This window comes from Budorcas taxicolor, chromosome 4, assembly GCF_023091745.1.
Source record: "Budorcas taxicolor isolate Tak-1 chromosome 4, Takin1.1, whole genome shotgun sequence".
NCBI classification, from domain to species: domain Eukaryota; kingdom Metazoa; phylum Chordata; class Mammalia; order Artiodactyla; family Bovidae; genus Budorcas; species Budorcas taxicolor.
Window position 1 is genome coordinate 17,380,765 of NC_068913.1, and position 19,629 is coordinate 17,400,393.

Sequence of the window (19,629 nt, forward strand, 5' to 3'; positions counted from 1 at the left end):
TTTGGTTTTTTTGCGGGAGAGTGGGGTGGGGAACATAGGATAAAAGGAATGATAAAGCTGAACCCAGTCCTTGTAAGCCAAGTGACTGTGCCCCACAGTATCAGGAGAGTGACAGGCATTCTGGAAGTTGCCATGGAGACCGTGCTTGCTTTCTGTTTTCTTCCTGAAGCACCAGCATACTTCAGAATAACGTGTAACTTTGCATTTTCCATCTTTCCTAGAAGCTGGTACATTTTGCCTGGCAGCAGTTGCCAGCTCTTTAATGAACCCTGGGTTCCTCTTCTTCCTGGGCACACAGTTTACACCACCTTTCCATGAGATTAGCTCTTGCTGATGAAACGTGGGCAGAGGTGCTGTGTGTCACCTCTTGGCCCAGACTTTCAGAAAGCGGGTGTGCCTCTTCCATACCCTCCCCTTTCTGCTTGCTGAGTGTAAGTGGTAAAGAGACCCCTACGATGGAGAAAACATACATGGAAGTGGAGATTCTCTGAAATTCTATGCGGAAGGAAATTGTCCACCGACGAGGAAGACTCCCTCTGGCGTGCCACGTGAATGAAAACCTCTATTGTGATTCAGCCATTATATGTTTGTGGTAGTCTTTTTGGTACACATGTCAGGCCTACACTAATTAATGCAATCAATATTTCAGGTTTAAGAACATGAAGTCATATGAATGTCAGAATCTGGGCCTTCATCCTGGAAAATACAAGAAGGACTAGTCGAAAGGGAGGGAAAGCAAGAAGAAATTACAATGTGAATTCAGTTCAGTTCAGTTCAGTCACTCACTCGTGTCCGACTCTTTGCGACCCCATGAATCGCAGTATGCCAGGCCATCACCTGTCCATCACCAACTCCTGGAGTTCACTCAGACTCACATCCATCAAGTCAGTGATGCCATCCAGCCATCTCATCCTCCGTCATCCCCTTCTCCTCCTGCCCCCAAGCCCTCCCAGCATCACAGTCTTTTCCAATGAGTCAACACTTCCCATGAGGTGGCCAAAGTACTGGAGTTTCAGCTTTAGCATCATTCCTTCCAAAGAACACCCAGGGCTGATCTCCTTCAGAATGGACTGGTTGGATCTCCTTGTAGTCCAAGGGACTCTCAAGAGTCTTCTCCAACACCACAGTTCAAAAGCATTAATTCTTCAGCGCTCAGCCTTCTTCACAGTCCAACTCTCACATCCATACATGACCACTGGAAAAACCATAGCCTTGACTTGATGAATCTTTTTGGCAAAGTAATATCTCTGCCTTTGAATATGCTCTCTAGGTTGGTCATAACTTTCCTTCCAAGGAGTAAGTGTCTTAATATCATGGCTGCAGTCACCATCTGCAGTGATTTTGGAACCCCAAAAAATAAAGTCTGACACTGTTTCCACTGTTTTCCCATCTATTTCCCATGAAGTGATGGGACCAGATGCCATGATCTTCGTTTTCTGAATGTTGAGCTTTAACCCCAATTTTTCACTCTCCACCTTCACTTTCATCAAGAGGCTTTTAGTTCCTCTTCACTTTCTGCTATAAGGGTGGTGTCATCTGCATCTCTGAGGTTATTGATATTTCTCCCGGCAACCTTGATTCCAGCTTGTGCTTCTTTGAGCCCAGCGTTTCTCATGATGTACTCTGCATAGAAGTTAAATAAGCAGGGTGACAATATACAGCCTTGACGTCCTCCTTTTCCTACTTGGAACCAGTCTGTTGTTCCATGTCCAGTTCTAACTGTTGCTTCCTGACCTGCGTATAGGTTTCTCAAGAGGCAGGTCAGGTGGTCTGGTATTCCCATCTCTTTCAGAATTTCCACAGTTTATTGTAATCCACACAGTCAAAGGCTTTGGCTTAGTCAGTAAAGCAAAAATAGATGTTTTACTGGCACTCTCTTGCTTTTTCCATGATCCAGCGGATGTTGGCAATTTGATCTTGGTTCCTCTGCCTTTTCTAAAATCAGCTTGAACATCTGGAAGTTCATGGTTCACGTACTGCTGAAGCCTGGCTTGGAGAATTTTGAGCATTACTTTACTAGCATGTGAGATGAGTGCAATTGTGCAGTAGTTTGAGCATTCCTTGGCATTGCCTTTCTTTGGAATTGGAATGAAAACTGACCTTTTCCAGTCCTGTGGCCACTGCTGAGTTTTCCAAATTTGCTGGCATATTGAGTGCAGAACTTTCACAGCAGCATCTTTTAGGATTTGAAATAGCTCAACTGGAATTCCATCACCTCCACTAGCTTTGTTCATAGTGATGCTTTCTAAGGCCCACTTGACTTCACATTCCAGGATGTCTGGCTCTAGGTGAGTGATCACACCATTGTGATTATCTTGTTGGTGAAGATCTATTTTGTACAGTTCCTCTGTGTATTCTTGCCACCTCTTCTTAATATCTTCTGCTTCTGTTAGGTCCATACCATTTCTGTCCTTTATCAAGATCATCTTTGCATGAGATGTTCCCTTGGTATCTCTAACTTTCTTGAAGAGATCTCTAGTCTTTCCCATTCTGTTGTTTTCCTCTATTTCTTTGCATTGATCGCTGAGGAAGGCTTTCTTATGTCTTCTTGCTATTCTTTGGAACTCTGCATTCAGATGCTTATATCTTTCCTTTTCTCCTTTGCTTTTCGCTTCTCTTCTTTTCACAGCTATTTGTAAGGCCTCCCCAGACAGCCATTTTGCTTTTTTGGATTTCTTTTCCATGGGGATGGTCTTGATCCCTGTCTCCTGAACAATGTCACAAACCTCCGTCCATAGTTCATCAGGCACTCTGTCAGATCTGTCCCTTAAATCTATTTCTCACTTCCACTGTATAGTCAGAGATTTGATTTAGGTCATACCTGAATGGTCTAGTGGTTTTCCCTACTTTCTTCAATTTAAGTCTGAATTTGGCAATAAGGAGTTCATGATCTGAGCCACAGTCAGCTCCTGGTCTTGTTTTTGTTGACTGTATAGAGCTTCTCCATCTTTGGCTGCAAAGAATATAATCAATCTGATTTCAGTGTTGACCATCTGGTGATGTCCATGTGTAGAGTCTTCTCTTGTGTTGTTGGAAGAGGGTGTTTGCTATGACCAGTGCATTTTCTTGGCAAAACTCTTTTAGTCTTTGCCCTGCTTCATTCCATATTCCAAGGCCAAATTTGCCTGTTACTCCAGGTGTTTCTTGACGTCCTACTTTTGCATTCAGTCTCCTATAATGAAAAGGACATCTTTTTTGGGTGTTAGTTCTAAAAGGTCTTGTAGGTCTTCATAGAACCGTTCAACTTCAGCTTCTTCAGCGTTACTGGTTGGGGCATAGACTTGGATAACTGTGATATTGAATGGTTTGCCTTGGAAACGAACAGAGATCATTCTGTCGTTTTTGAGATTGCATCCAAGTACTGCATTTTGGACTCTTTTGTTGACCATGATGGCTACTCCATTTCTTCTAAGGGATTCCTGCCCACAGTAGTAGATATAATGGTCATATGAGTTAAATTCACCCATTCCAGTCCATTTTAGTTCGCTGATTCCTAGAATGTCGACGTTCACTCTTGCCATCTCTTGTTTGACCACTTCCAATTTGCCTTGATTCATGGACCTGACATTCCAGGTTCCTATGCAATATTGCTCTTTACAGCATTGGACCTTGCTTCTATCACCAGTCACATCCACAACTGGGTATTGTTTTTGCTTTGGCTGCATCCCGTCATTCTTTCTGGAGTTATTTCTCCACTGATCTCCAGTAGCATATTGGGCACCTACTGACCTGGGGAGTTCCTCTTTCAGTATCCTATCATTTTGCCTTTTCATAGTGTTCATAGAGTTCTCAAGGCAAGAATACTGAAGTGGCTTGCCATTCTCTTCTCCAGTGGACCACATTCTGTCAGACCTCTCCACCATGACCCACCCGTCTTGGGTGGCTCCATGGGCATGGCTTAGTTTCATTGAGTTAGACCTAGCTGTGGTCCTAGTGTGATTAGATTGACTAATTTTCTGTGATAATGTGAATAACTCCAACCATTTACTGCATATGTAACCATGCATTGAACCTTGTTTTAAACACATTACACATACTGTCTCATTTATTTCCTGTAACAACTTTAGAAAACAGTACTGTTATTATCCCCATTATTCAGATGTGGAAACTGAGGCAAGAGGTGTAGTACTTAGGAAACCACGATTCAGATCAGTAGATTCCATAGCCCAGGCTCTGGTTGAGTAACCACTACTGCATACTCGGCATTTAGTATAATTTTTTCTTCACAACACCTTGCAAAATAGCTTTATTATCCCCATTTTAAAGATGAGGAAGCTTTAAAGTTCCTCAAACATAAATACCTTATACAACTAGACATATTCAGGCCAAGGTCTTATTTGGCTCTCAAGCTCATTCTCTTTCTGTCAGACCCTTAAGGTCAGAATCTAGATAGAGTGGTGAGGTCACTGGGACTCAGTTTCCCTCCACTTCAGATCTGTTAGCTCTGTGACCAAGTCATCACGTGTTGTCAGCTTTGGAGATACTGGGATTTCCACCCCGTAGTGTTCACCAGATTCCCCCAGCACGTCATCAAGACTGTTTGCTCACACTGATAACAAACTGGCGAGGCCTGAAATATTAGTCAGCCCATCCTTGGCCACAGCCTAACTACAGGGAGTATTTCCTCAGTCAGTGAGAGATCAGTCATGTTCAGGCCTCGGCAGAAAATGGAAACCGGTGGGATAGAGGCCCATTCATTTAATGAATAAAGGGTTTACGCACAGCTGGAGTCATAGTCTAGTCCACACCTCTGTCTTGGAAACTCCTAAAGTCATAGAGGGCCACCAGGAATCCTATTTTTACAAAGACCTCCTGATCCTCTGAGAAAAAAATACTCTGGGAATGTCAAGGCTAATTGGGACACAAGAACTGACTTGAACAAAGGTGGAGAGAGGGCATGACTCCTGTGTAGAAATGCAGAGGGGAAGTCGGTCATTTCTGTGTGTCCTCATACTTGGTGTTTTAACCTTGATGACCCACCCTCTCAATCTCTCTCTCGGTCCCTCCAGGGCTGGTTGACACATCAAGCCATTCCTCAAGACCAAGCCCCGTCCTTTCTCCCTCCTGACTTAATCTGAGGACTACTACTGCTACTGACATAATGGGAGGAAATGATCAGTGCTGGGGGCTCATGGTGGGACAGCACAGCGGCATCGTGCAACCCCCGATCCATGCCGTGAACCTGAAAGGCCAAGGCCACTGAGGAACCAGAGAGCCAGTGTCTCGTATTCATTCATACGTCAGTAGACGTTTGTGGTTGAGAGAAAGCACTGGGGCCCCTGAAGGAGCTGGAGCTCACCTGCAGTGCGGAGCCAGCCAGGCCACAGCAGGGACTGCAGAGCAATGGTGGGAGGTGACTGTGGTGCCCTGGGGAGTGAGCCCATCATGTTTTCCGGGGTTCCCACAGCAGCGGGCTGGGTGGTCCTAGAGCCCTGGGCGGGGGGGGGGCGGGGGGCAGGAGGAGAGGGTGCCCAGAAGGTCATGTTTCCCACACTGAGAATCAGAAGATTACACAGGGGTATGGGAGGGGCACCCCCACACTCTTCTGGTCATGCCCATCCCTTCTGTAGACGGTAGACAAGAGGGGGTCTTGGATAAATCCCTGCCTGATCATGTCACCCTGCTCTGACTTTCAGTCACTGTTGGCCTGAGACCAGACTCATTACTGTGGCCTCCAGGACTCTTGCCTAACCTGTAAACCCATTCACTTCACTGTGCCACCCCCTCTAGACTCTCTGCAGCTCAAAAAGTGATCGTCTGATGTCTCTAAACCCCATGAGGACAAAGTTCACATCTTTTCACTCATCGTGTTATACTGCACTTAGCCTACTGGCCTGACATAGATGGTGCCCAAGCAGTGTTGGTTGGTTGGTGCAAGTGTGCTCAGTTGCTCAGTTGTGTCCAACTCTGTGTTTCCCCATGGACTGCAGCCTGCCAGACTCCTCTGTCCATGGGATTCTCCAGGCAACAATACTGGAGTCGGTTGCCGTGCGTGTCCTCCTCCAAGGGATCTTCCCAACCCAGGGATCAAACCCACGTCTCCTACGTCTCCTTCACTGGCAGATGAATTCTTTGCCACTCGTGCCAGCGGGGAGCCTCAGGTTGGTTGAATAATTGAATGTAAATCCAATATCCTAGGAACTAAGGTGGAGCAAATCACTCCTGTGATTGCAGCCTGAGCCCCTATTTTCCCCATGGTTGGGATGACATCGAGAGACAGGGTACAAATTGGGCCCTGACATGAAAATTTAAAAACAAGGGCTTCCATCAGAGTCTCATGAACAGACAGGCCAGCTAAAGCAGATTTTACTGATTCAAATAGTTTTTTAGAAAGGGGTATAAAATAGATTCAACAAATGAACATAAGAAATGAAATTTCGCTAAGCTTTAAAATGACTCGGAGGAAGTCATTTTAAATGACCACCAATTTGATTTCTTAGTTCTCTCCCTTTTGGAGGGATGGTGAGCCAGGGTCAGAAAAATGGGGTGGGCATCCTGAGAGAAATGTTTGCCCTGCTGCCAGCAAAATTGCAGTATGTCTAGAGGAGGCTTGTGAGGCAGCCTTGGTCCAGGCTCACTGCCAACAGCATCAGGCCCCAACCCTCAGTGGAGGAAAAACTTCCCTCGCTTCTGATAGGACCGGATGCGTGGCAGTGTTCATTTTGGTTCTTTCCTTATGATGGTAGTTTTCCTACCATAGTTTCACTCAGGAGGGACTTTGACCATGGCCTAACCTGGAGGGTGCAAGGACGGGCAGGATACCAGGTGACTCAGAACTGATGAGGATTAGTTAAGCACAACTCAAGAGGCCCCTTTGTGAATAAGGAAATAATTCCCAGATAACAAAAGGGAAAAGCTGGCAGAGAATTTAACACGGTAGTGATAGCGAATTAATAGCACACGTGAACTGAGCCAATCATGGGTTCATTGCTCAAGCAAACTCATAAATTCAAAACCATCTTTTAACTGTAGAACTTAAAAGATAAAGTGTGAGAGAAGCTGTTTACAAGGAAGTAGGTTTCTGCTGGGTTTCCCAGTGCTTGCACGCTACTGGTTAGCTGGCCACGCTAATGTTAGCTGGCCTTTGCTTGGGTACTCAGCCCTACAGATGAACAACTATTACTTAAAAGACCTTCAGTGGAAGCCCTAGATGTTGCCTGCTAGATTGGAAGGTTTAACACAGATTCAAATGAGTTTTGCTCTTGACAGAACTCACTCTTAACACAGGAGTAGGTGGCTTAATTTCAACACAGGATTTTTCACATGTATTATCTTCATCTCCTACTGTCTCCCACTTACTAAGAAATTCTGCCATCTGAAAATGAGTTTATTTTGAATGCTTCCACTTTTTTAGAGTCAATGTCAGTTACCCACGAGGGAATTACTCTGTTTTGAAGCATAACCACTGTAGTTTATTTGGGGGAAAACAAATAGAATGAGAGTGAGCCAGTAAAAAATAAATACATAAATCAACACATTAGAAGAGGAAACTATTTAAATTACACAGTAGCCTGTGGATGCCAAACTCTGTCTACCGAGGCGGGGAGACCCTGGGAGTCCCATCTCACTAGATAGGCCTGTTGTGGCTGAGACAGAAATCAAGCAGAATGCAGTGGTTGCTTCTAGTTACACAGAGTCGGGCTTCTCACCTGGATGCTCAGGAGAATCACATGGGCGGCTCTTAAACCCACAGGACTCAAACTCTGCCCCCCAGAGATTCAGATGTCCTTCTTCTGGGGTAAGACAGCAGCATTATTCAAAAGCTTCCCCGGGTGATGCCACTGTGAGCTAAAACTGGAAACTCGGGCATCCCTGGGCTAAGAATGGAGGCTGCAGGTGAGGAAGGTGAAGGGAGCGCGTGCAGTTGGGGACACAGACTCCCTGTTCAGCCCAGAAACAGACAGAACTGCCAACCGCCGTAACTGTTCAGTTGCTCTCCAAGCTACTTACGGAACGTTAAGCATTTGTGAAGCAAGTATACTTATAGCATGTTTCCACTTTTGGACGATGCCTCTGAATACCAGATGCGATTTTAACTGCTAAGCTTACATTAAGTCCATTTCTTAATAGCCGTATTTTGTATTATCCACAGCCTCTTCTCCCCCTCGCCCTAGTGCGTTGAGAGGCGACCCTAGCACAGTTCCATTCACTTACTTTGATGCCTTGTAATCCATAGCCAGGGGAGCCAGGAGGGCCAGGCAAGCCTTTCTGCCCGATGTCACCCTATTAGAAGACACAGAGAAATTGGAGAGAAGGGTAAGGAGATTTAGAAACGAGCAACAGATTACTGCTCTTAGCTGCATTCTCACTTCAGTCTTTCCATAGTGATATAAAGCGGGGTTTTTCCAAAAGTTTTAAACCACACAATCCTTTCAAACATTTTTACGTGTAATCCAGCTGTAAAGCGATAAGGGAGAACTGCTGGATGTAAGCAGAAGTGTTGGCCCCATAGCCTTGCCCGCTTGGGCTCCTCTTGCTGCCCTAAACACCAGGCGTTCAAACACGGCTCACACATAATTCTAGGTAGCCTTTACTGTGTTGCTCCATTTCAATACAGCATATTAATTCATGGGGGTTGAAGTTAAAGAGTCAGCAGGTTTCCTTGCTGGCTCAGGGGTGGAGTCTGCCTGCCAATGCAGGAAGATCCTTGGGTCAGGAAGAACCCCTGGAAAAGGGGATGGCAACCCACTCCAGTATTCTTGCCTGGAGAATCCCATGGACAGAGGAGCCTGGAGGGCTATACAGTCCATGGGGTCACAAAAGGTTGGACATGACTGAGTGACTATCCCTTTCACTGTACTATGTCACACAATTTCAATATAGCACCTTAATTCACAGAGTTTGCAGTTAGAGACTCAGCACCTATTGACATGGATCAGAGTTGAATTGTTAAGAAAATATGTCAATGAAGCAAAAAGTATGTAGTTCCCAGTATATGTTCCTTACAGCATAATGTGGCCCCATGTTTCTTGAGGAAAGACTTCTGTGATCAAGTAAGATTGGGAAATGTTTACACCATGGATATGCCTCTCCTTATAGATCCCTGGGGCAGGTGAATATATTAAAGCCTCTAAGAAACCCCACAATAGAAAGGTTAGTTTAATTTTGCTTATCCCAGAAGTTCTCTAATTAATATTTTGATGAAACAAACTTTCAGGAATCCTGAGTTAATCAAAGTTACCGTGTAGGTCAGTCTTTTCTTTTCCGGTATGGGGAAAAACTTTACTTTTTTCTGATTACAAGAAGAACTTATTGGAAAAAAAGTAAAAATAGAAGTGAAAATTACAATAAAAAAAAATCAACCCATCATTCCATCACCCAGTGATAACAACTACTAACATCTCAGAGGGATCTCCATCCATTTAAAGGGATCTGTATGGTTAAGAAATAGCCCCCCGTCACAATGGAGTTGATGGACAAAAAAAGGATAAACGAAGAACCTTGGTAATTGTAGGATCCTTAGTCAAATCTTTGATTCACAAAGCTCTCTCTCTTTCCTCTCTGATAATAGGATTCTAATTCACTTCTGTGCATTTGGGCTATGAATATACCTGTCTGTAGTTTGAATTTGTGATGGGTGGCTCACTGAAACCTGTTTTCCCTATGAATATGACTGATATTTCTTTGTTGTTTTAAGTCATTAAGTCATGTCCAACTCCTTGCAACCCCGTGGACTGTAGCCTGCCAGGCCCCTCTGTCCATGGGATTTCCCAGGCAAGAATACTCGAGTGGGTTGCCATTCTCTTCTCCAGGGGATCTTTCTGACCCAGGGATCAAACCCGTGTCTCCTGCATTGGCAGGTGGATTCTTTACTGCTGAGCCACCCGGGAAGTGGTATTTCCTTACCCGCCTCTTTGAACAAATCAAAGGAATATTTGTTGAGCAAATGAATGAGCAGTTGGCCCTAGCATAATTAACATTTTGAGCTGCGATGATTCTTCACTATGGATGGATGTCCTGTGCCTCCCAGACGTCAACCCACTAGATGCCAGTAGCCCTCCTTCCCCAGTGGGACTTGATGCCCAGAATGATTCCGGACACTGCCAAAGGTCCCCCTGGGTGGAGAGGGGAGGACAAAATCTCCTTCATTGAAAAACAGTGGATTAAAAGAATAGAAGGATAAATAATCATCAAATTGGAGGTGACAAAAGGAAGAGAAGTAGAATGAGAGCAAAGGGAGCCAAAGGAAGTTCCTCTCGGCTTCTATGGGGACGATAAACTAGACTCTCGCACTGGGGCCCTGACAGGGTAGACTGTGCGCGCGGGACACAACAGACCCATCACCTGTTACCAGGTGGCCTGAGGCACCTCTGGCCAAAGTAGGCATGGGCTTCTTGATGTGAGCGCAGCCTCTAAGGAACCTGGGAATATTTTGAGCACTCTGCAATCACTTTTCAAAGAGGCGTTTACTTTCTAATTTCTTTGGGAGGAAGCAAATGACTTTATACACTTAAATGGTCTATTTTACTGAAAGTTCACATGATAATGAAAATGAAAGGCTCTTCATCTGTATCAAGAAAAAATAAGTCAACGTGATATGAGCACTTCCCGTGCATTGAATGTTCCCCTGGTCGTCTGGATGCCACCTGACCCTCACCCAGAGCACAGACCTGAGAACTCACCTTTGGCCCTGGGGTTCCAACACCCTGAGGCCCAGGGGGCCCTGGAGGGCCTCTGATGCCAGGATCTCCCTGCAAAAACACAATGAATGGCAAGTTGTTGATTTAAGAAAGTGCTGTGTATCATATTTTATATAAAATTTCATAGGATAATATTTCCTATGAATTTTCATATTCAGAAATATACTTTAAAATCCCAAACCCTTGAATTTGACTAAGATAATAATCTTTTTTTCCAGATCATTTTTCTATATTTGATCAACAGTATTATCTCTGTTTTCATTTCTTATTGCCATTTATCAAACCAACTGATATGGGTTCATTTCAAAGCAATCAAGTTAATTAGCTTCTTGGAAACCTTAATATATACTTTATGGAGCTCGCTTCTTGGGACTTTGGAGAAGTAATTACTGCCATTGTGAAGACAGGGAGAAAGAAGAGACAAGAATAATAATTTTTTAAAAAGCATTCAAAGATATAACTTTTCTGAATGAGTTGCTCTTACATTTTTATGCGACAGTGATTATGCTACTTGGGCTCGAGATTGGATTTAGGCTACTCCTGCCTCTAGAGGGGTTGTGAGTACACAGTGGGTTCTCTCAAGGTTACAGATTCATCAAAGCATCACAGTTTCATAACAGGCAACCACCACCAATAACAGGCTTCCCTGGTGGCTCAGTGGTAAAGAATCTGCCCACCAGTGCAGCAGACCTGGGTTCAGTCTCTGGGTCGGGAAGATGCCCTGAAGGAGGGCATGGCAACCCACTCCAGTATTCTTGCCTGGGAAATCCCATAGAGAGAGGAGGCTGGCGGGCTACAGTCCCTGGGGTTCACAAAGAGTCAGACACAACTGAGTGACTAAACAGTAACAACAATCACCAGAAAGGTGGTGGGGTCTGATTGGGGTGGGGCAGGCCCTGTGGTTAGATCTATTTGAGATGTGAACAATGGAAGAAGAGGAGAAATTAAAATCTCTTCGTTAATCACTGTCAGTGTCCCCAGTAGTATGTTCTGCACGTTTTTATATGATACTTGGTATAACTTCATATTCACAAAAATCTTTTTGACGACTAACTTCCCTCACGTCTCTGAACCTTCGTAAATCCATCAGACACATAGAAAATCGTGTCTACCTTTCATGGAAATGATGGTGAAGGCAGACACAGAATGCCGTGCTTCTATCATCTTGTCTAGCATACAGCAGGCACTTGGTAATTGATAACTCCCCACCCCACCTGTTTTTTTTTGAAGAAGAAACTAAAGGTTGCCCAAAGCTCACAGCTATTGAGAGGCAGGGCTGGGAGGATGTGGAGAAACAGATTCCGTGTTTGTTGCTGGTACAGCTGCTTTGGAAAATAGTTTGGCAGTCTCTTTAAAAGTTCAACATAATTTTACCATTTGATCTAGTAATCTCACTCGTAGGTATATACCCAAAGAAAGTGAAAACATATGTCTACACAGAGGCTTAACATATGAATGCTCTTAGCAGAATTATTCATAATAGCCCCAAACTGGGAACAACCAGAATGTCCATCAACTGGTAAATGGATAGACAAAATGTCATAGAATCGGAAGTTAAAAGGAATGAACGCTAGCTGCACACAACAGTAAAGATGAGCCTCAAAAACTATTCCTAATGAGACAAATCAAATACGTGAGACTACATATTGTTTGAGTCCATGTATATGAAATGTCCAGAAAAGGCATATCTATAGAGACAGAAAGTGAGTCAGTGGTTTCCTGGAGCCAAGAATAGGAGCACGTAAGGAGGATTAACTATAAATGGACGTGAGAGATCTTATTGGGGGATGAAGATGTCCTAAAACTGATTTGTGATGATGTCTATATAACTTGGTAAATACACTAAAAAAAATCACTAAATCATACACTTAAAGTAGGTGAATCCTATGACATATAAAATATGCCTCAATAAAGTTATAAAGAAAGAAAGCCTAGAACCAATCTTTGAACCTAGACTCCCAAGCTCTTTGCCCTAGGTTCTGTTTTGTCCACGTCCTAATTAGGAGCTAAATAACTAGCTTTTCAACAATTCAAAAATCATAGATTATAAGAAATGATTACATTGTTTATCTAGAAAAATATCCCATCTTTTATTTAGCTTCACTTTCCACTTACAAACCTTAAAATACTTCTATAGAAAATAAGGCCTAAAACATGGGGAAAACCTTTAAACTTTATTACTGAGTTCGTTCTTTTATTCCCTACTTCTTAATTACATATTTCCCTTTTGCTTGCAGGCAACTTTTGTGATTCTTGTCTTCTACCTCCAGCTCTTCCACTTAGTCCTTAGCTGCTTTTGAGACCACAGATACTAATTCTCTCTTTGACACCTCTCTACTTCTGATTCCCAACTTTTAATGACCTGGAGTTTCTCCCAGCTTAAATGATCATGCCTGTCATCAAGAGCTCCAAGTAGAGAACATGACCTTGCCCTGTATTATACACACTTCTATTATCTTTTTTCTTGTGTACCTCTGAAATACCTTTAAAAGGGATATCTGTAAATTCACCCATAAGGGTCTCCAGTTATACCTGACCAATTCACACACTTGCTCCATTTTCTCTTTCATTCAGTTCCCATGGCCTTCACCCTTTAGGAATGTCTGATGGTTAAATGCAATAGAACAGCTGCCCCTGAGGACACCTTCTTGCCCTCTGTATGTCTGAGCCTTCGCCAGTGAACTGTAACAGTGTGACCCATGTCATCTGTGGCACTCCAGTGTTTACCTCAAACAAGCTGTCCGTCTTTTTTTCTGTATAGCTGTTTACATATAGCTATGTTTTATCTATCAAAGTAGTCCTTTGTAATCTCTCGATCTATGTAAGTATACTTGATCTATGCTTTTATGAATCTGATAGACTTTAAATCAAGTCTTAACACATTCTGCAGGTATTAGCGTTGGTCAGTAACATGTTTTAGGGTAGTTCCTTGGTGTTCATGGACCAAACTTTTCAGTAAAGGGAATAACAAGCCCTTAATGAGCTGTGTAAATCCACATAGACCATGTCTCTCCACTCTGGTGGGGTCTTAAAAATGTATCCTGTCTTTTGTTCCACAGCATCTGTCCATGCTAGCCTACAACACCAGGTGAAAGTGCCTAAGAGGACTGTGGTCAGGACCCATTTCACTCCCGGAGAGCCCCAGAGGTACCCAAGAGGTGCATTTACTATGATTTTTTAGATATGCAGTTTTATTGTCAGTGGATAGGCTGATATCCACAAGTAAGAAGACTTAACAACAGGTACTTGCAGAGCCAGATTTAGCTTCCCACGTGGGAGCAGAGGTTATTGGAGCCTGCAGAGGGAGCCCTTGCATTAGGAGATAATGAACAGACCTGAAAGCTAATCCCGGAGTTGCCATTTGTGACTACAGCCATCAATTTCATAAGTCTTACAAGTCCTACCCCTCCCCTTTCATCTCCACTCCCTCAAAGAAGAATAACTATTTAGAATGTCCTCAGCTTCATCTTGGCCCACAAAAGGATTCTAGATGGGAGATACTCCTTTCAATTTCATAGAAAATGGTCAAATTTAGGACTTTCTGCGGTGCTTCCAAGTGTGAACTTAGCAAATGATTTAGTAAAGGTTTCACCTAGACCATAACCTTGCAGAGTGGTTAATTTCAGCCTCTTTAAAATCATGCATAATTTTATGATGGTCCTAGTAGTCATTCATTAAACCTTTTACATTTTAAAAGAAAGAAAAAGAAGAAAAAGAAAGCAAAGGCACTATCACATGCATTTTCTCTTTGGCAAATATTTTCTTTGGTTAATATTCAAACAATTATAATTACTTTTAAGTAAAATCAATAATAATTAAAGTTCAGTTTTTCTCATGTGTCATGTACTTTTTATTCAATCTTATCTGAACATCATTGCTGTATTTTACACATAAGGAAACTGAGGCTAAAGAGAATATAGGATTTGCTAAAAACCATGCAGCTGGAAGCAATTCCAACCCAGGTCTGACTCCAGAGTCCATCTCCTAAATGATGGTGACTAGAGCCAGAGGCAAGGTGCTGACTTCTCCCCAGACTTGTTTCCAGCTGGCATTTAATGCAAAGGTCACGGCTGTGTGGCTGTGAAAGTGCTTTGCCTATACTGAGTCAATCATACTCTCTCAAAAAGAAGGAAAAAAAAATCTTGATTTTAAGATTTCCAAGAGGTCCAGACAGCCCACACAAGCACCCTGCTGTCTCGGGCTTCCCTTTCCCTCGCCCTCTTTGCCATTCCTTAGTTTTGTGGTTTTCCCCAGTATTTCAGTTGGTCTCTTTCCAGATCCCCTACTTACACAAACGCTTACTCTCTGTTTATCTATACTGCAATACACTTCATTTGGCAGAGTAATGTGTACTCTGACGACGACGATTTCTACGAATACTTTAGTGTGTTAGAATTCATAAAAACATCTTATAGACATGATTCCATTCACTTTGCAGAATAACCCTGTGAAGTAGGCTTATATTCCCAAGTGATAGATGAGGAAGCTAAGTCTGAGGGAGATTAAATGACTTGCTGAGGTCACAGAGTTCACAAGTGGCCAGGATTTCATGTGGAAGAGTGATAAGGAGACATCGGCTATATCGTTTATGTTCCATAGGATTTAAGTGCAATATCTGAGACTTAGAGACAAAACAGTCCATTAGACTGTCTCCACCGTCACATGTTAATAAAGCTCTAATCTAAATTGTGCCAATTTAATTCTCTGTCACTCTTTGAGAGGCTGTGGAAGTAGATTAAGGTTGTTCTTCAAGTGATTTCATGCTTTTTTACTTTGGGGGCAATAAAAAGAAAACTGAATTCACTATGAAAAGAATTAGCCTCTCAAGGATTTTTCCCCCCAAAATGATACTCTGAAGAGTCCACTATATGATGAAAACAAGGAATGATTGAGTTTTAAAATAAGGTAGGAATCAAAGTGATGATTAGCAGTTGCTTAATGTTTCTTTTTATACGGCTTTTAAAGAAAATCAAGATATACCTACTAAGGCTCCAATTACCACAAACATGAGCAACACTCTGGAACGAATTATGTAATGAGTTTGTGACTCCTAAATACCTCACTTATGGTGGCCAGGATGTCAATGGAAGTTTTAGAGGCGTTCTTCTAAGTTTATGGACAGACAACCCAGTTATTGATAATGTATATTGATTATTGACTGGGCCATTGTCATATAACTCAATCACTTTTCCCTGACACCCTTTAATGATGAAAAGGGAGACAGTAACAATGACCGGCACAATTTTCAAGTGGATGGGGAAACAAGAAGGTATTAGAAAACGAGATTCAAGTCACTATAACATTTCCTTTAGTGTCCTTTCCCAGCTTCACATTTCAAAGCATTTACAATAATTTCAATTCTCTCAAATCAGTTTCTCTCCTAGAACTTTCTTTTATTACAGTATAATTGGTTTACAATGTTATGTCAGTTTCTGCTGTACAACAAAGTGAATCAACTGTATGTATACACACACCCCTCCCTCTCCAGCCTTCCTCCCACTCCCCCACCCCTAGAATTTCAGTATTCCCCACAAAGCAACAGCACTGTAAAGTCCGTGATAACTTAAAAACTTGCTGTAGGATTTAGTGGGGATTTGTTGTTGATGGTTTCTTCGTTTTCTCAAAATCAACTCATCAAAGATGAGCAAATTATTTCCCTGTGCCAAAAATCTCATTGGAGAGGGAGAGCCTTCTGATTTAGTCAAGTTCGAAACCTTAAAAATAGAGATGTTGACAGTGCCTTTAATGTCAGAGAGAAGGCTGTCTCATGTTGATATTCAATATAATTTTCCACTGGGGGAAAATCCCTGCATGATTAAAAATAAAAAATGTGTTGATGGTGGCATGGGTGTTGAATGTTAAGAGGATAAAATGTGCATTCTTAAGGCTGAAGGGAAAGTATGTATGCAATCCTAGGAAGAGAAATGCAGAGCAAGGGAAAGAGTGAGGAAAAACGAAAGTTATACTGAAAATGATAAGGTAGGCGTGATTATGGCTCTGATTGCAGAGATCATGCATAGAACTGCATCGAGGAGTAACCTTGAAAAGTCACCTAGTCAAGTGACCTTTTCTGACATCTAAAGGTCAAACTGCCTAGTATTTAAGCTTGATATGGCTCTGGCTTTAATTAGTTCCGTTTTTGAGCTGATTGCCCTGCCTGTAGCAATTTTACAGTCATATTAAAAACGGTGGGTGTCTTCAACTCCAATTTGGAATCATGGACCCTTAATATCCCTATCATTAAGTCTGTATCCCAGGTCAGCCCTCCTTGTCAGACAAGGTTCAACGTGGAGCTCCTTGTCCAGCCCACGTCCGCTGACAGAATCCGCAAATTCCTCATGCATCTCTGTGAATCACTCCTCTGTTCCACGTCTGCCTACTGCTGGCGTGCGCATATGTGAGCCATTGCAGAGAACAGAGAGGCGATTCAGATGCTGGGAACGTTTTCAGAATAATGATACTCAGAGGGATTCCACATAGACTTGCACTTTAATTTATGAGTATGGGTCACTTTTGTCAAAGAAAGCATGTGTTTACAATATTCAAACATTTAAAGCTCTGGAAAACGTTGAACTCTTTGGGGTTCGGGCCTATGCCTCTGCTGAATGTTTACGTGATTTATGTTTTGACCATGGAAAAGCTAGAATGGAAAGAGAGACCACCTAACTGTACCCTAAACAGTGCCGAGGTAGTCGGAAAATGGACAGTATTGAAGATTGAGCATCTGTAGATTGGGACAAGTCATTCCACCAGCTCTGACTTATTCATTCACCTAGTTCTCCATTCATTCGTCCATATTTATAGTCTCCCTCTGACACTCAAACAAGATAGCATCAACACTGTTCAGATTGTAAAGGGGCAAGTCATTCAACCTCTTTGGCTCTTGATTTCCTTATCTATAAAATAAGAGAGTTCTTTAAAATTCCATGATAGTCTGGAAATATGTAGGTCACACATAATATTTAGGTAGTATACAGTTATAACATATAACAACAACCACCCAACAAGTTTTTTCTGCCCAGACTTGATTCCAACCACTTTAAGGAACTTAAAAGGTTCCTTAAAGTGAAAGTGAAGTCAATCAGTCGTGTCCGACTCTTTGCGACCCCATGAACCGTAGCCCACCAGGCTTCTCCATCCATGGAATTTTCCAGGCATGAGTACTGGAGTGGATTGCCATTTCCTTCTCCAGGGGATCTTCCCGACCCAGGGATTGAACCCGGGTCTCCCGCATTGCAGGCAGACACTTTACCATCTGAGCTACCAGGGAATCCTTAAGAACCCCCCAAACCAGGTTAAAGGTTCTCTTTGCAAGAACTGGCCTCAGTTCCACTGCCCCTGAAGCTTTGGGGAAGGCCATGGCTTTCTCTGTGATGAACTGGCATAGTGATGGGGGCTGAGAGAGGTGCCTGGTGGGATGTCCCTGCCCTTCTGACCCCCGGAGAGCCACTCCTCATGGTTTTCTTCCAGGTGGCCAAGAACAAACTCCCACCCTCAGAGATTGACATCTGAGGCCTCAGCCTCAGCCTCAGCCTCAGCCTCAGCCCTGGGTGATTCACCAGCCTATGGGGGTGAAACATACAAAAGCAAAGAATTATCTGGGCTTCTCAAAAGGTAATACAGTTTATAGACTGATAGTCCCCAAATCACAAAGGGTCCTGTTTGTCTCTGGTGTGCGTGCTTGAGGAGTGAGTGAAAAGTCACTGAGTGGTGTCTGACTCTTTGTGACCCCATGATTATACAGTTCATGGAATTCTCCAGGCCAGAATACTGGAGTGGGTAGCCTTTCCCTTCTCCAGGGGATCTTCTCAACCCAGGGATCGAACCCAGGTCTCCCACATTGCAGGTGGATTCTTTACCGGTTAAGCCACCAGGAAAGCCCAGGAATACTGAAATGGGTAGCCTATCCCTTCTCCAGTGGATCTTCCCAACCCAGGAATCAAACCAGGGTCTTCTGTATTGCAGGCGGATTCTTTACTAGCTGAGCTACAAGGGAAGCCCTGTGTGCATGCTTAGTCATGTCCAACTCTTTATGACCCCATTGACTGTAGCCCATCCATGGGATTTTCCAGGCAAGAATACTGGAGTAGGTTGCCATTCCCTTCTCCAAGGGGTCTTCCTGACCCAGAGTTTGAACCCACATCTCTTGGATTAGCAGGCAGATTCTTTACCACTGAGCCACCAGGGAAGCCTAGTCTCTTGGGGTCCAGTCAAGAAATTCAGACAGTGTAATGCAGGATCTTTGCACTTGCCCTCCCTATCAGTGAGCTGACAGTTTGGGTCCAGGGACCAGGGCACTGGATGAGTGCTTCCTACTGGGCAAAATCCAATTGTCAGTTCCTCTTTATGGCATGTTCCAAAGTAGATTTTAAAACCATATCTACTATCTCCTTGGAAACTTGTAGTTTTTATAAGAATTTTAGAAATCACTCAGAAGCCCTTGTCAAAATTTGGAGTACCTTCAAGGGAAGTGTATGGAGAAGTACTATAACCACTGATGTCAGATGGAATTCCTTCACTTGGAAAAAAGCCACGGAGCACCACAAGGCTGCAAGATGTCAGGGACTGCTTTTTAGATGTTTTGAAACATAGGCACTTTGATTCTAATGTCTGTGTCATATGCTAAACACATGTGACCTTAACTAAATATCGCAAAGCCCACCATAAATTAATCGTCAACCTTAATGGCTTCCTCATTTCAAAACACATTTCTTTTGTAAGTTAATGCCCTAAGGCCAATATTTTAAGGTGACAACACAGAATTTAAGTAAAAAACATATCCAATATATATGTCTATACAATTATATACACATGTGCGTCCATGCACACAAACCCACACATTTCCACACACAATTTCTCTGCCATTTTAAGACAAAATAGAAGGAGAGGAATTTCGCAGACATTTGAGTCCTATGCTTTTGCTACCATTGGCAACCTTAGGTGTTTTGAGAGTCTCAACTCCACCTTACTAAACCACAAGGACAAAATT

At 43.0% G+C, this 19,629-nt stretch overlaps 1 protein-coding gene across 1 annotated transcript in view; it reads right to left on the reverse strand.

Moving 5' to 3' along the window:
- Positions 1-19,629, reverse strand: part of COL28A1 (collagen type XXVIII alpha 1 chain) — a 179,416-nt gene that overhangs the window by 67,775 nt on the left and 92,012 nt on the right. Inside the window, exons 25-26 of the mRNA XM_052638924.1 lie at positions 10,623-10,691; positions 8,155-8,223 (exon numbers count right to left, since the gene is read on the reverse strand). Of these exons, the coding sequence (XP_052494884.1) occupies positions 8,155-8,223; positions 10,623-10,691 (138 nt within the window). The remainder of the gene's footprint in view (positions 1-8,154; positions 8,224-10,622; positions 10,692-19,629) is intronic.